Genomic DNA, 15654 nt, shown 5'->3' on the forward strand with positions numbered 1-15654 from the left:
GTTATAGGTCTGTTGAGGTTTTCCATTTCTTCTTGTGTCAAAATAGGTAATTTGTATGTTTCTAGGAATTTGTCCATTTGATCTAGGTTTTCTAATTTGTTGGCATATAATTGTTCATAGTACTCGCTTATAATGCTTTTTATTTCTGAAAGGTCGGTTGTAATGTCCCCGCCTTCATTAATTTTTGTTGTACCCTCTCTTTTTGTTTGTCAGTCTGGCTGAAGGTTTGTTGATTTTATTGATCTTTTCAGATCTTTTGATTTTGTTGATTCTCTGGTATTGTTTTTCTAAATTTAAGTCCTTAAGTCCTTGATGTTCTTACTGATCTTCTGTTTAAATGTTTTGTCAGTTATTGAAGGTGGTATATTGAAGTCTCCAACTATCAATGTCTCCCTTCAATTCTGTCAATATTTGCTTTGTATATTTTGGGGCTCTGTTATGAGGTGCTATATGTTTATAACCTTTTACTGATATATAATATCTTTCTTTGTTGTAATTTTTTTGCTTAAGTCCATTTTGTCTGACAATAGCTACTCCAGCTCTCTTTTGATTACTGTTTTTGTGGGATATCTTTTTCTATCTCTTTACTTTCAACCTCTTTGTGTCTTTGTACCTAAAGTGATTCTCTTGTAGACACAATATTGATGGATCATGCTTTTTCATCCAGTCTGCCAGTCTCTGCCTTTTGATGGGAGAGTTTAATCCATTGACAATTAAAGTAATAACAGAAGGAAGAATTTTCTTCCGCCATTTAGCTATTTGTGTTCTGTATGTCTTGTATCATTTTTGTTTCTCAGTTAGTCCATTATCCTTTTTTTGTATTTAGTCCCCCCCCCCTTTTTTTTTGTAGTATACCATTTTGATTCTCTTCTTTCCTTTTTTTCCATATTTTTAGTAATTATCTTAGTGGTTAACTTTGTAGTTAGAATTAACATCTTAAACTAATGACAGCTTAGACTAGTACTAACCTGGTCTCAGTAGTTTAGAAGCTACTCCTATGTATCTCCAATCATACTGCTTTATATTATTATCATTAGATATATTTTATGCCTGTTAAAATGTATAAAATGTATACCTGTTAACATAAATTTTAATGTTATTTTGCACATTGTCCTGTTAAGTCATTAATAGTCATTAAGTACAATCATACATGTTTTTATGTTTACTGATGTAGTTACTTTAACAGTGTTCTTCATTTCTTCATATGGCTTTGAGTTACTCTCTAGTTTCCTTTTATTTCAGCCTGAAGGACTCCCTTTAGTATTTCTTGTAAGTCACATCTTCTGGTAATGAAATCTTTCAGCTTCTTTATCTGGAAATGTCTTAATTTCTCCCTTTTTTTTAACTCATCATATTACATTATAATCTTTAATTTATGTTATTTAATTCCTGTTTTGCTAATTATTAAGTTACTACGTCAATCACATCATTCATAATGGGGAAATACTTGTAGTTTTAAATTGAGAACTCAGCAATACAATTCTGATACAGTAAACAAATAGCAGATCTTATGAACTGCAATATGAAATATCAAATTTAGCTTATGCATTAATACTGATAGATCTTTTAAGAGACTCATCAGTGTATCAGTTGGCAAGCAACTCCTTATTTAGAAGTACAGGTTTTGTGGACACTTAAGAGTATTAGGAAAGACTTAGAAGAGTTCAGAACTGGAAATGGTCATCCATAAGTCACCAGCAGAAGGCAATCAGTATTTTTCCTGGGAGCACACAACCAACTTTCCCTAGAGAGTGAAAAGGAAGTAGGCTTCAGATTCAGGTAGAGAAGGGGGAAAACAGATAATGAATGTCTCAGTTTGCCTGGCTGTTACGATAATACCACACAGTGGGTTGGCTTAAACAACAGGAATTTATTGTCTCATGGTTTCAGAGGCTAGAAGTCCAAAATCAAGGTATCAGCAAGATCATGCTTTCTCTCCAAAGTCTGATGTGTTCTGAAGCTGGCTTGCCACGATCCCGGGGTTCCTTGGCTTACATCTCTGCCTCCCGTCACATGGCCATCTCTCTCCCCCCTTGTGTGTCTGCTCTTCTGGTATCTGCTAACTTCTAGCTTTGGCTCTTCTCTCTGTGGTTTTTTCTCTATAAGGCCTCTAGTTACAGGATTAAGGCCCACCCTGATTCAGCTGGGCCATACAGTTTTGAGAAGACCAGAATTGAGCTGTCATCAAGGTGATACTTTCTCCCTGAAGACTGTGCCTTTTTTGGGCTGGCTGCTGGTGATCCTTGAGTCTTTGGCTTTTCTTTCACATGCAGTGCACTTGGTAGCTCTTCTGAGTTCCATTGACTTCCAGCTTCTACTCCTCCCCTCTCTCTTTCATTTTTGAAATATAATTTGGCTGGATGTAGAATTCTTGGTTGACAGTTTTATTCTGTAAGGACTTTATTAAGTATGCCACCCCACTGTCTTGTGGCCTCTGTGGTTTCTGATGAGAAATCCACATTTGTCTTATTGGGGATCCCTTGTATGTGACAAATTGCTTCTCTCTTGCTGCTTTCGGAACTCACTTTGCCTTTGAATTCTGATCATTTTGCTATAATCATCTTGGTGTTTATCTATTGCTATTATGTGTCCTGGTGTTGATCTCTTAGCGTCTGTCCTGCATGGAGTTTGTTGCCCTTCCTGGATGTGTATATTCATGCCTTTCAAATTTGGAAACTTTTTGACTGTTACTTCTTCCAGTGCTTTTTCTGCCCCTTTCTCTCTTGCTCATCTTTCTGGGACTCCAATGATACGTATGTTGGTAAGCTTGATGGTGTTCCATAGGTTCCTCAGTTTTATGCTAATTTTTATTTCTTTCTTTCTGTTCCTAACATTGGATAATTTCAGTTTTCTTTGTTTTCAGATTTGCTGATCCTTTCTTCTGCCTGTTTAAATGTGCTGTTGAATCTTTTTATTTCAATTACTGAACTTTGCTGCTCCAAAATTTGTTTGCTTCCGTTTTATAATTTCCATCTCTATTTTGTTCAGATGTTTTCCTTTAGTTCTTTGTATATGGATTCCTTCAGCTCACTGAATATAACTAGGCAGTTGATTTAAAGTCTTTGGTTAATAGTTCCAATATATGAGTTTGCTCAGGGATGGTTTTGGGCAAATTCTTTTTTTCCTATATGAATGGGCTATACTTTCTTGTTTGTGTGTTTTGTAATTGTTTGTTGCTAACTGGACATTCTGAGTGTTATATTGTTTTATTTTGGAAATCGAGTTCTCCCACCCTTCTGGGTTGTTAGTTTTTATTGTTTTGAGGGCTGGAACCATCAATTTGTGACTTTTCCCAACTATTTTTGCTCCCAAATGGGATGAAAAAAGTAAAAAAAGAATACTGCCTCTTTAAGACTCCTGCCACGTCTGCCAGTGAGGGGTGGGGTGGTGGTGGGCTTGGGAACAATGGCCGCCCTCAGAGTTGGTCCCCCAGTGATCTGAAGTGGCTATCAAAGGCAGTGATCACCCCCAGATTTTGGAGGACTAGGTCTTTATAGACTACACTTGTACCAGCAACCTGTACCAGGGGCACAGCAGCAGTCCCCACTGCTTTCTGCCACACTGCTGGAGGATGGAGGATGGTAGCCACTGCACTGAGGGTGAAATTCACTGATATTTACCATAATTTACCAGCCTCTTTGTCCAGCTCTTTTCTGGATGTTGCAGTTTTCCATGAGACTACAGAGTTTCAAAATAGTTGATACCGACAGTTACTACTAGTCCAATGGTTGTTTTGGTGCAAGGACAGATTGCTGGAGCTTCCTATTCCACTATCTTCCCTCAGTCCTCCTAGTTGTTACATTTTACTTAACCCAGAAAACAGTCGAAGTCTGATTCCTCAGAACAAGGTGATCTGGGTCTCTGGTTATCTCTCACACCAGAAAGAGGGGGAGGAAGGAAGAACCCTGATATGAGACTCCTATCATTTTTAGTACTGTAAACCTCAAAGTGCTTCTTGACAGCTACATTGAATCCTACAGGCTAAGAAGTGTGGTATATTGAAAAAAGCTGAGATTTGAAGCTTTTTCCTATGCTTAGTCCTATCTCCTCCTCTTACTGTATGATCACAAGTCTCTTTAAGTCTTATATATGAAATGGAGATAGTATTTCCTACCTTATTGAGTTGTTGTGAGGATTAAATAAGAGAATATCTATTAAAATGTTTTATAACCTATAAGATCCTTTTGTTAAGTTTTTTCATTCATTCAACATATACATTTTGAAAGCCTACTCTATGATTGCCAGGCACTGTTCCTGTCACTTGGAATAAGGGCATGAATATCTGAAATGTGGTCCCTGCTCTCATGGAGCTTATGGTTGAGTACTTGTCTATTTCAAATAAGTCTTATCTCATGCCCAAGATGAGAGAGAGAACCAAGCCAATCTACTCCCAACTTTCTGCCTTCTCAGCTGGCAGAGATGGAGGAGGAACTACGTTATGCACCCCTATCTTTCCGGAACCCCATGATGTCCAAGCTTCGAACCTACCGGAAGGACCTTGCCAAACTCCATCGGGAAGTGAGAAGTACACCTTTGACAGCCACACTCGGGGGGCAAGGAGATAAGAAATATGGCACATACGCGGTAGAGAATGAGCATATGGTAAGCTTTAGCTATTTTTTTCTTCCCTAAGGGCCTGTGGTACAAGAATTAATCTAACTGTGGAATACTGTTCATGTTAGCAGTTCATACTAAACTATTCTGTTTTTAAAAATTTTTTCCCACTTGTCCTCTTTTTGTATCCGTTCTCCCCCTCGACACGAATATAAAACAGTTCCTGGTATGTAGTGCTATGTAAATATTACCTGTTGTTAGTATATTTGGGCTCTTTATTCTAAAAATTTGTTGATTGGAATTTCTGTTGTCTACTCTTTAGCTCCTTTGTAGCAGGAAGTGACCAACAAGAGGTTAGTACTGAATGTTTCTCTCCGTGGCACTAGGCAAGGCACTTGGAGTAATGAGGTTCCCGCCTTCGTGGCGCTTATAATAAAGTGTTTAACATAAGCCCTGATGAGAGGAGGAGGAACCAGGCCAAACTACACTTCTTTCTGCCTTCCTTGCACACAAGATTCATGTAAATTGAATTTAAGATTTATCGGAGTGTTGTTACAAAATTAACCCAAGCTTTCCTTTACATTATATCAAGATGGCCCAACAACCCAAATATAGTAGAGAATGCAGGCTATTCTCAAGTATGGGCTTTCCAACACCTTCACATATGGAAAGAACATTCTTTTGTAATGGAGAGCAAGCCAGATTGAGTCTCTAGCCCTCGGTAATCTGATTTATTAAATTGGACTGACCAAATTTTTATTCTGAAGCCATCTAGAGAAGCTAGCTAGTTAAAGGAATAAAATAAACCTTCATAAAGATTAAATTTAATGTGCTGCATTTAGGATCATATTCCACACTAAAAAGTAGAAATGTCCTGGCAAGTAGCTTAGAAGAGAAATGGAAAGGGGCCCACAAGCACAGTCTGAATGTATGTAGAAAAGCTAGTAATGCAGTTTTAAACAAACAAATCCTGTTTCATGATGCATTTTGATAGTAGTTGAAGAGACATTCAGAAGGATACTGGCCTGACATTGCTGAAGTCAAAACTAGAGTATCTGAGAACGATGTAAAATTTTGCAGTGGATTCACAGGAGATTGCCACAGATCAGAAGACAACATGACTTTAGAGAAACTGGAAAAACGCAGATGGAGCTCAGTAAATTGAGAGTTCTGAAAGTGGTCATTTTTGTCACCCCCCCCCCCCCAAACAAAGAAAAACAGGGAGTTAAGTCCAGTCAGTAATTTTGCTTTAAAAATAGTTTTGAAAATTATATAATTCAGTAGAATTATTGTTCATTATCTGTCTGGGTTTGATTTATATGATCTTATTGTCTTTTCCTGCCCTGTTTTTTTAGCCTCATCAGTGGAAAATTTACATCTTTTATAATAACTTTTTTTTTTTTCTTCCTTTAAGCTAAATTAATGGGTTTATCTGAACCCTTTTTAGTGGTTCATTGATCTACTGGCCTATATGCAGTCTACAAAGTAAAAAGGTTTCTGGTTACTTCTTATCTGGGGACTCATCTCTTGGTTTCTTGAGGGTGATGCCTTAGTGCTGGTACTTCCCTGTTCAGTAATAGGCCTCTGTGTGAGGCCCTTTTTGACCTTTTTTTAAAAATTGGTTCTTTAAACAGCTCAATTAGAACTGCACCCAATTTCTATTGATGGTTACTGATTCTGTTCCGGGAAAGGCCACTTTGTCTTCATGCTATTTGTGCTTAGGATTATAGGTGGAGATTTAGAAAATTAGGGCACTTGGGAAAGTCTTACTCAGGCCCCAGAAATTACTTTCCTTGAGAGCAAGTCACTAGTGTGGCAACTTCAAAATTTTTGTTTGGTGTCAGGCGAAATTTGTCTTTGGCTTACCAGAGTATAGCCATGCAAGTTTTTCCCACAGTATAGTAGTGTTTCAGACCTCTAAGTGACTTATCTGCTGAGAAAGAATAGCATATTCATGGTATCTCGTTTCTCAGCACTAGTGAGGTGGCAATCTTCAGTGAATTAACCTATTTCTAGGTCTAGGACTGCAGAGTTGGTTGCTTGTAGTACCACCAAAGTTATAGGCTAACAATCCTGAATTTTCTGGTAGTTCCTGCACCCCAAATCTGGGTCATTGCCTCTCCGAAATTGTTAGTCCAGGAGCCATATAGACCAGTTCAAATTTATCACCAACCCACGGGGGGAACACTCCATAATGTTTTTAATTGTCCTTCTCTTGCCTCACTTATATGTAAATGGAGTGAGAGGTGTTGTGATCTTGTTGAATAGATTCCAGGTTCTGCTTTTGTCTGTGATCTTAAACAGGATCTTATATTTCATTAGCAAGTAATAAAAATTACGGCTTACTGTATTTCCTCTTATACAAGGTAATAAGGAGTGCGCTGGCAATGAATTTATAAATCGAAGAAGTCTTAACATTTTCTTTACCTATCCCTGTCAGAATCGGCAACAGTCTCAAAGGGCATTGCTTCTGCAAGGCACTGACAGCCTGAACCGGGCCACCCAGAGTATTGAGCGTTCTCATCGGATTGCCACAGAGACTGACCAGATTGGCTCAGAAATCATAGAGGAGCTGGGGGAGCAACGAGAGCAGTTGGAACGTACCAAGACTAGAGTGAGTCTGGGCAGATGAGGAGAGGGGCAAGAGTAAGAAAAGTATGTGGACCCTCTTACACCCCAATGCCTTACTAAGGCCAGAAGCTACAGCAGTCATGAATTCAGGGGATGACCTTTTAGGTTCTTATACTTTTCTCAATTTTAGCTTGCTTGGCTTAGAGGAGATCTTACTTGGAGACAATTTTATACCCAAGATTTACTGGTCTTGGGAACTTTTGTTTTAATGAAGGAAGAAAAGACTGTGAAGGAACCTGATTTCTAGACTTATTGAAGATTGTCAAAAGTATTATATATAGTTTGCAGTCACTCCATTCTTTTATTAATTCCTGTATTATCTCTCTTCAGCAAGAGAATAATCTGTCGAAAGATACTTAGATAGAGTCACCAATCTGAGGTTTTGTTTTGTTTTTTTTAATTTCTCATAGATCTAATGGAGTATTTGGTTAATTCTTATAAAAGCATTATCCACTTATAAGACCCTAGCTTTCTTGGCATTTAGAACCAAGGATCTTTTCCACAGATCATAAAATGGTACCGTTGACAAACTATAGAGGTTCAATTCTGGACTTTAACTCTTTACTGTTACCTAAAAAGCTGGATCATTGTGGGAAGAAAATGGCCAAATGATGAGAATATCAGGGGCTACTTTACTGTCACTCTAAAAGGCTCTGTAAAACAGAACTCATTTCTTCCTTTCCATAAAGGAATTAATTTATAGGAATTTAAAAAATAGCACAACTTTCCAATGAAAAGCTAATAGCATGAGGCAAATCCAAACTGAAAAGCAGATAGTATGGCCAAGACTTGGATGGGAAAATATTAGCTCAGGGTGGAGACGTGGAATTTTTTCATATATCTTAATAGCTGCAGTTCTCCATACATAAAATAAATCAGGGTAATGCCCTTCCCTCCTCATTGAAAATTCACAGTAAAGTACTGAATTCAAGGCAAGTTACAGAGAATGCAACTTGCTTACAGAATGTGCAGATTTTTAAACTTTTTATTTTTGAACATGTGGATCAGATGAATTTAAAAACTAAGGAATGAGCTGAAAGATCCGCTTACCAAGACCACTGGGGAATGGAAACAGATGGCAGGTGACATCCTTTGAGACATCCTCCAGCTATCTAGATTAGTAACTGTTCAACTGAAAGGGAAGGGTCCATGGAGGTTAATTCCCTTCACAATTCAATATAAATGTCTCTTAAAGGGGTGTAGGAAAAAACAAATCAGAAACCCTAAGCAGTAACCTGTTAGCACACAAAAACAAACACTGATGGTAAGAGGCCTTCCTGGAGTTTGGCTAATGAAATTCGGAATCCTAAACTGTTAGTTGCTTCACAGTCAGAGGCTGGGTACACTTGAAGCCCTCCTGTTTTGAGTAGCCAAGATAAGGATTAGCTTGGTCCCAGGAAATCCCCCACAGTAACTTAGAGATAGATATAATGATTTCTGGGCTTACTTGATGAGTATTAATGCATCTTGTCTTTTTTCAGCTTCTTCTACTTATATTCAGAGGCCATCATTTAAATTAGTTTGATTTTTTTGGGAGCTTTTCAACATACACCCATTATGGTCATTTCCAGTTAAGGAATGTTCAAATTCTACAGTGTGTACTTCTGAAAGAAGGGGAAGTAATTGCTATTTTCTCTTCTCAGCTGGTAAACACAAGTGAAAATTTGAGCAAAAGTCGAAAGATTCTCCGTTCAATGTCCAGAAAGTAAGTTTTAAAAATAGTCATAAAATTAATTTCCCTTAACTCTTAATGTCTTTCAACAAAGAATGTCAAACCTTATAACAGTGACTTACAAAGGTCCTAAGAAAGCACCAAAGCATTTGTTGCCTCTCCCTTATATGCAGTACCACCCAGTAGATCAGAAGAAATAAGGGAATATGATTGTGTACAGTTAAATATCCCAAGACAAAATCCTCTGTTAAAAGTATGCTAGTGAATTTCACCTTAATTCTGAATAGGTCCTCATGGAAAATTTGTTCATTTTTAATTCTAGCTTACATTGCTTAGAGAAGACAGCACATAGGAATAACAGAGCTTCATATTCCTTGAAATATATTTGTAAAAACTTGATTAGAAAACCGTTTTCACTGCTACTGCTTGGTACTTGCTTTTGGCTCTGCTTGACCCTCATGGCATCAGTCTGTTACATGGGAGTTCTGTCTTGTTAGCAAGAAGTTGACTTAAAAAAAAACAAAAACAAACAAACAAACAAAAAAAACTCCTTGAGTGCTGACAGCAGCAAAACCAGGAGCAGAAAGGAGGTATTGCCACTGAGGTGAAAGTTGGGGAGAAGTGGGTAGGTGCATTACTGTGGGGCACAGGTGGCCACTCATGAAATGAAACTACAACTTAGTCATGGAACTAGCAGGAGAAGTGGAATTTTCCTAAATGGTGGTAAATTCCTTGTGGAATAGGAAGGAACCTTCAAGTTAGAGCAAACATGGGAACTGGAGATGGGATTCTTTGTGTTAACAAAAGAAAGTAAAATTTTTTAAAGCTCCCTATACTATCTTTATAATAGAGATAGCCATTTAGGTTGATGAGAGAACAGAGGGAAAATGAGGGAAGAGAGTTAGAAGGATAAGAAGCTTATAAGAGGTTGAAAGGTACTATGAGGCATCTAGCTACTTATCCTAAAGTTGGATTTTTAACACTGGAGAGTCTGCTGAAAACCCTTATCCCAACTTACAGTCATGGCTGTGGTATATAACTGACATGGATCTATACGGTAAGATAATATTTCTTCTATCAGGACCCTGATTGCACAAATGGCATACTTTTTCATATGTATATTTAATATTTTTTTCTCTCTAACCCCTCCTTCTAGAGAAGCTATTATTAAAGGAGTAATTACCACTTAAAGGCATTTTAGAATCAAAAAAATTTTTGTGCTTGGGTATTTTCTAGTTTTCAGCATTTCTGTGAGGCAGACAGTGTTTTCCCTAGTTACAGCTAAAGAAGCTTACAAATTGTCACTTACCAGCTAAAGAACCTTGTAAGTACTTAGTAAGTGGCTGTGTATTCAACAAAAACTCTTACCTGCTTCACAGTAAACCAGGCTTGGCCCCAGTTCAAACCCCATAGAATTAAGAATCGAAGGAAGTAAAATTATTCACACTTCTGACTACTTCCCTATTTTGCTTTTCTTTGTAGGGTGGTGACCAATAAACTACTGCTTTCCATCGTCATCTTACTAGAGATCGCCATCCTGGGAGGCCTGATTTATTACAAATTTTTTCACAAGAGTTGAACTTTCTCAGGAATGGTTTGTGGACCAGAACTTTGATCCTGTGAATGAATGGCGTTAGGAACGTAGAATAAACATGTCGCTGCTATGAGCTGATAGTTCAAGGATGCACTATATAGTGAGATGATGGGAGGATGGGGGGAAGACAAAAAGCCTTTTAAATGTGAAGGAACAGCAAGACCAGTGTGATATACCAAGGTAATAAATGCTCTTTATGACATCTTTAAAGTTACATAGTACTCCAATATTAACCCCCTGAGAACTGCAAAAATCTAAATACATGTATGATAGTATTATTGGTCACCCAAATGGAAAGGGGGACACCAGAATTAGGAGAATGTAAATGTTCTCATTAAGGCATTATGGATCCACCTAACCATTTAGTATCTGTCCCCTCAAATGCCTTGCAGCTCTGGAATGCCCATCTTGAAACAACTGTCAGTGCACAGTATTTCCTAAATTCTCACACGTTCTTCGCTTTCTGATTCATCTGGTGAACTGGGAGAAGGAAGTTGGTCATAGACAATGTGTCCTCCCTCCCTTGTCTGACCAAAACTTGAAGCAATCACATCCACTGCCAGACTAGCTGTAGCCTTTGCTTCTTCCTCTGAAGTAGCCAACTGAGGATTGACTTCAACAAGATCCAGTGCTGACAGCAACCCTGGAAGAACAAAGCATGAGAAAACGTCAGAAAATAATCTAGCTGCTACTTTCAGTGAGGGTCCCGTCTGGACAGAGAGAACAAGCCAAGGTAAAAACAAGAGACATTTGCTTTTATGCAGTTATCCACTGTCAGGAAGTCCCCTGCACTTCATCTTCTTGGCCATGAATTTAAGTTAAAACACTGGTATACTGGTACACCAGACTAGGGTTGAAAGAAACCTTTAAGGGAATGAAATAAGCCTTCCCTGTCAACTAACATAAGAATCATAGATTTCATGCTTTTTGGATAGCATAAGGAAAAGGCTCTGGAGGGACAGGGAGACCCAAATTAAACTTTGGAGAAATTAAACTTCAGCAGTGATTCTGGGCGAAGTGAATCTACCTCTTTCAGAGTCATCTGAACAAACAGGTATTCAAGAAAACAAGTATATGAGAATAATATTTTGAGTGGTCATAAATTAAGTAAATATGAGTAAACATGCCTAATGGCTTACTGATATTACTAATTTATAGTGCATGATATGCTCAATGCCATTACCTCTGTTCATTGCTTCATCGCTTATTAGCAACAGATAGTTCAGTGCACTGTGCAGAATTGCAATAAGCAGGTCTATTGTGCATTTCCATCAATCCCTGCACATGTCTGTGATACCTGCCTCTGATGATGTGTCTCTGGTTTTCAGTGACTAAACCTGTGCGTTTAGCATACCCCAGAAGTTAAAAAAAAAAAACAACAAAAAAAAACCTGTTTCCAAACTATTGCCACCTTATAAATTAGTTTAAGCAAACTGCTTTACATGTCTGGTTGCCAGTATCATGAGAGTCTTTTGGAATAAAAGACTATTGCAGTGGGGAAGAGAGGGACAAGGCATGACCACTGCCCCCATCTGAGTGCTCAAGGTTACCAACTCCTGCTCTAAGCAGTGTCATTGGGAAGCAAAGCAAAGGATTAAGCCAACTCCCAGAATCTCTGGCCACCAACCCAAGGATCATTAGCAACGTCTAAAGATTTTGATACTGCCTTGCCACTGTCAAATCTTATAGACAAGCAATTTCCTCCCTGTATATGCAAGGTTCTAGCATTTCTCAATGTCCATTTCTGTTCTAGCTACTCAAGGGTTTCCTATAGCCCTGGACCTTTCAATCTGGGGTGTCTATGCTTCTAGCCACACCCCAATCTCATGAGACGGATACTGAAGTATCAAATGGTAACTGTAAATTTTGGAACGAAAGGTCATTTAAAGTAGCCTTAAAACCAGATTTCTGACAAAATGGACACTTTGTCAGCAAGCATGAGTTTACAGACAATAATCTGTCGTACCCACCCTTGATAATCTAGAATTCACCTTCTCTTTCTGCCAGCCATTCATCTTCCAGTATGCTCATATTAAAGCTCTTACCAAAAAGCTCTAGAACAAGACTTACCCTATATGAAAGGATTGAAGGTAGTGTCCTACTTTGAAATAGCTTCCAGAGATAACTCCAAATTCCCAACTCCTGGTGAACCAACCTCTTGATATTAGAATAAATTATAGCTACTCAGCCTTGCCTTCTGATCTTAATCTGCCTTCTTAGACAATACACAGGGAGCCTTTGCTTCTTCCTCTGAACATTTAGTAAATGTTTGAGTAGACACAAGTTTTTTTCAAGATTACCTTAGCATATTTAGATGCAAGCCAGGTAGGTCCAAACATGCCTCTAAATGACTATATCCCTTATTAGCCTGGCTATATCACTTTTAGCTATGATAGTTAATGCAAAAACAAAGTCCACAATGACATGGAATAGTAGAAAAGACCCCCTGAAGGTAAGAGGCTTCTGCATATGTACTTATGTGTTTACAGGTTGCAGGTCTGGTTGCTACATACCTGTATTGTTTATTTCCTCAGTAATATACATGCCTTCTCGATAGGTCAGTCCCCCTACAACAGGGGTGCCTGTGGCTGGAGCTAGCATAGGATCAAATGCATCAATGTCAAAACTCAGATGGATTGGCCTTTGTTTTCTGGAAAGAAGGAGAGTAAAGAAAAGTCATTTGGTTGTGCTTGAACATTTCATCCTTCCTATGGTTGCAACTCCTTGATTTTGGTTACTGTCGGTCCTGGTACTTTGTTAATACAGTAGATTTCCAGGTTTCCTATTCCTGGAAGTTACTGAGTATGTAGCTTTCTATACACCACTTCATGGTACTACCATTTGTTATGCATGTGTCAAAAATATTAATCCCAATTTCTTATTTCTGACTTACCCTGAGCATTAGAGCTTCTTACATTAACATTTGCCAATAGAGGGAGTTCTTCACTTCCATATGACACTGGGCTCTATATATTCTAATTTAAGTGTGACTGATCTAAGTTACAATTGCTATTATTCTTTCAGCAGCTGAACTTAACTCTCATTTTTTGGCCGCAGTGTTATCCTCTGAGTCTAACTTCAGTTTAGCCCAGGTGTCTGTCCAATGGCTGAAACTAACATACAACACCTTTATACCAAATAACTCAATTTCTAGCTTAAGAAATGCCATATTACCAGATGGCAATTCTGACAATCACCCAAAAACAAAAGCTCAGTATTAGGGAAATGTTCTTAAACTAGCATTGGATTAGCATTCACTCATCTGTCGTCTTTCTGTACTAGCAAGATTTAATTAATATAAAACTCCTTTCAGATGAAGCAATAGTGAGGCTGTGAAGAATGGAACAGGTGGAACAATGAATGCTTCTCATCTGAAAAGATAACAAGCACTAACAGTGGAGGTGAAGAGAAATTCATGAGAGGCAGTTTCTGAGCAATGACTTAAGGAAACCTCTTCCTCATCCCAGAAGAAGAAAATGACTTATGTTTCATAATAATGCCTTTCTGAACTATTTCAATTTTTTATATTTGCATATTTTGCCCCCCACCCCCTTTTCCCTTAAGAAAAGCTCTCATCCTCAAGAGACAGGCTAAAGTGCTACTCATTGGTGATCTGCCCTTTTCCCTTTGGGATCTAGAAGTAAACATCTGTTGCAGTTACATACTTGCCAATCAGCAGATCAAATGTCTGTTCCATGACCTTCTGGATACCAAGTCGATCAATGTCCCTCATGGAAAAATACTGGATATCATAGTTCTTTAAAATAAAACTGGTGAGATATAAATGTATGTTTAGGGGGATTTTGCCTCTATAGTGGCCTACAGCAGGTTAAGCCAAGCATCACCCTTTCAAATGGAACTTAAATGGCCAGAGCAAGCCCAAAGCATAACCTGATTCATCAACTTACTGTTCAGGAGGGTCCACGTCTCTTAGACCAATATACACGATATCTGGGGAAGAGATGCAGGGTTTGAGCCAGGAAAATCCTGGGAGTTGTGGAACCTATGAAAAGAGGAATGAACAGGACTAATGAAGGATTCTTGGTCTCACCAAGATAATCACCATGTGCTTCCCAGGGTGTGTTTGCTTTCCCCTCCCACAGGGTATGTTTAAAGCAACACAAGACACACTTGATCTGGAAAAGAGAACTGATAAGTGTGGAAATATTTCAGAAAGAGAGCTGAAGAGCACAGCATAGCTTTCTCAAGAGGAATTTTTAAAAAATCTTTTCTCCTAAGGTAGCCTCGGTTTCTCATTAACTTATCTAAATAACAGGAATACTGCTGATTAGCCCCTTTCCATCTCTTGGCACATTACTGAACTGTTTACTGAGTGATTCTTGAAGCATAACCCAGTTGCCAACAGCCAAAACATTCCTGCCTGATGAATAACCTTTGCAATATCCTGATTTAACCTGGTCCCTTCCTGCGGGGAGGGGACACAAGGATTCTAGTTCATGCCTGATATAGACTCGCCTGTCTTCTGAACAGCCTAGGAAAAATATTACCCAGAAATAATCATGGTTTTCCTTGTCTTCTAGACCCAACGGTCTAAGATTGTGGCCTGGAGCCTCTAATCAAGAAGTCCTCAAGCTGTGCATGTATGCCAATCACAAGAGTTACTAACCATCACTCCCTTCCTTTCTTGGCAGATTATGAGCCCCACTGAAAGCAGGGACCCATGTCCTAGTCACTTTTATACCCCTAGCATCTGGCAGACCATCTGGCCCATAATAGTGTTTGATGAATATATTAAGGAAAAAGGTTTAAGTATTTTTACTGTGTGCCACATTCAACCCATACTTCACGGAAATAATGAATTAGACACTCAAAGCCCCCAAGATAACCCCTGGAAACCATTTGACTTTCTTTTCATTTTGGCCCACTGACCTTGTCCTGTAGTTCCCTGAGGAGGAATGAAACTGGCTGTCCATGGAGATTTCCAGATGAGGTGGTGAGGGGTGTATTAATGTCAGCATGGGCATCAATCCAGATGACACAAAGGTCTGGGCAGTGGCGGGTGTGGCCACTAATGGTACCTATGGCCAGACTGCAAAGAATAAATATAATAATCTTCAAGGCCCTCTGCTTAGCAAGAATTCCAATAATAAATACCCTCAGCCGACACAGCTCATACTCGGTCCTTAGGGCAAAGTAAGGGCCCAGACTGAGGCTAGGTTCAGGTAAGACAGAGTCCCAGGGG

The 15654-nt window shown here is 38.7% G+C and overlaps 2 protein-coding genes across 3 annotated transcripts in view; one reads left to right on the forward strand and one right to left on the reverse strand.

The window, feature by feature from the left end:
- The window catches only part of VTI1B (vesicle transport through interaction with t-SNAREs 1B), a 37704-nt gene extending 25812 nt beyond the window's left edge, over nt 1-11892 (forward strand). The window contains exons 4-7 of one of the 2 annotated variants that reach the window (XM_037832475.1): nt 4411-4602; nt 6995-7168; nt 8829-8890; nt 10340-10661. In XM_037832475.1, coding sequence (XP_037688403.1) covers nt 4411-4602; nt 6995-7168; nt 8829-8890; nt 10340-10436 — 525 coding nt within the window. In that variant the 3' untranslated portion in view covers nt 10437-10661. Of the gene's footprint in view, nt 1-4410; nt 4603-6994; nt 7169-8828; nt 8891-10339 lie in introns of both variants that reach the window. The other variant, XM_037832474.1, reaches the window with a different exon arrangement.
- Nucleotides 5946-15654, reverse strand: part of ARG2 (arginase 2) — a 40604-nt gene continuing 30895 nt past the window's right edge. The window contains exons 4-8 of the mRNA XM_037832471.1: nt 15342-15501; nt 14360-14454; nt 14117-14221; nt 12965-13101; nt 5946-11094 (exon numbers count right to left, since the gene is read on the reverse strand). Coding sequence (XP_037688399.1) covers nt 10889-11094; nt 12965-13101; nt 14117-14221; nt 14360-14454; nt 15342-15501 — 703 coding nt within the window. The 3' untranslated portion in view covers nt 5946-10888. The remainder of the gene's footprint in view (nt 11095-12964; nt 13102-14116; nt 14222-14359; nt 14455-15341; nt 15502-15654) is intronic.

This window comes from Choloepus didactylus, chromosome 4 (genome assembly GCF_015220235.1).
Source record: "Choloepus didactylus isolate mChoDid1 chromosome 4, mChoDid1.pri, whole genome shotgun sequence".
In the NCBI taxonomy this organism is placed as follows: Eukaryota; Metazoa; Chordata; class Mammalia; order Pilosa; family Megalonychidae; genus Choloepus; species Choloepus didactylus.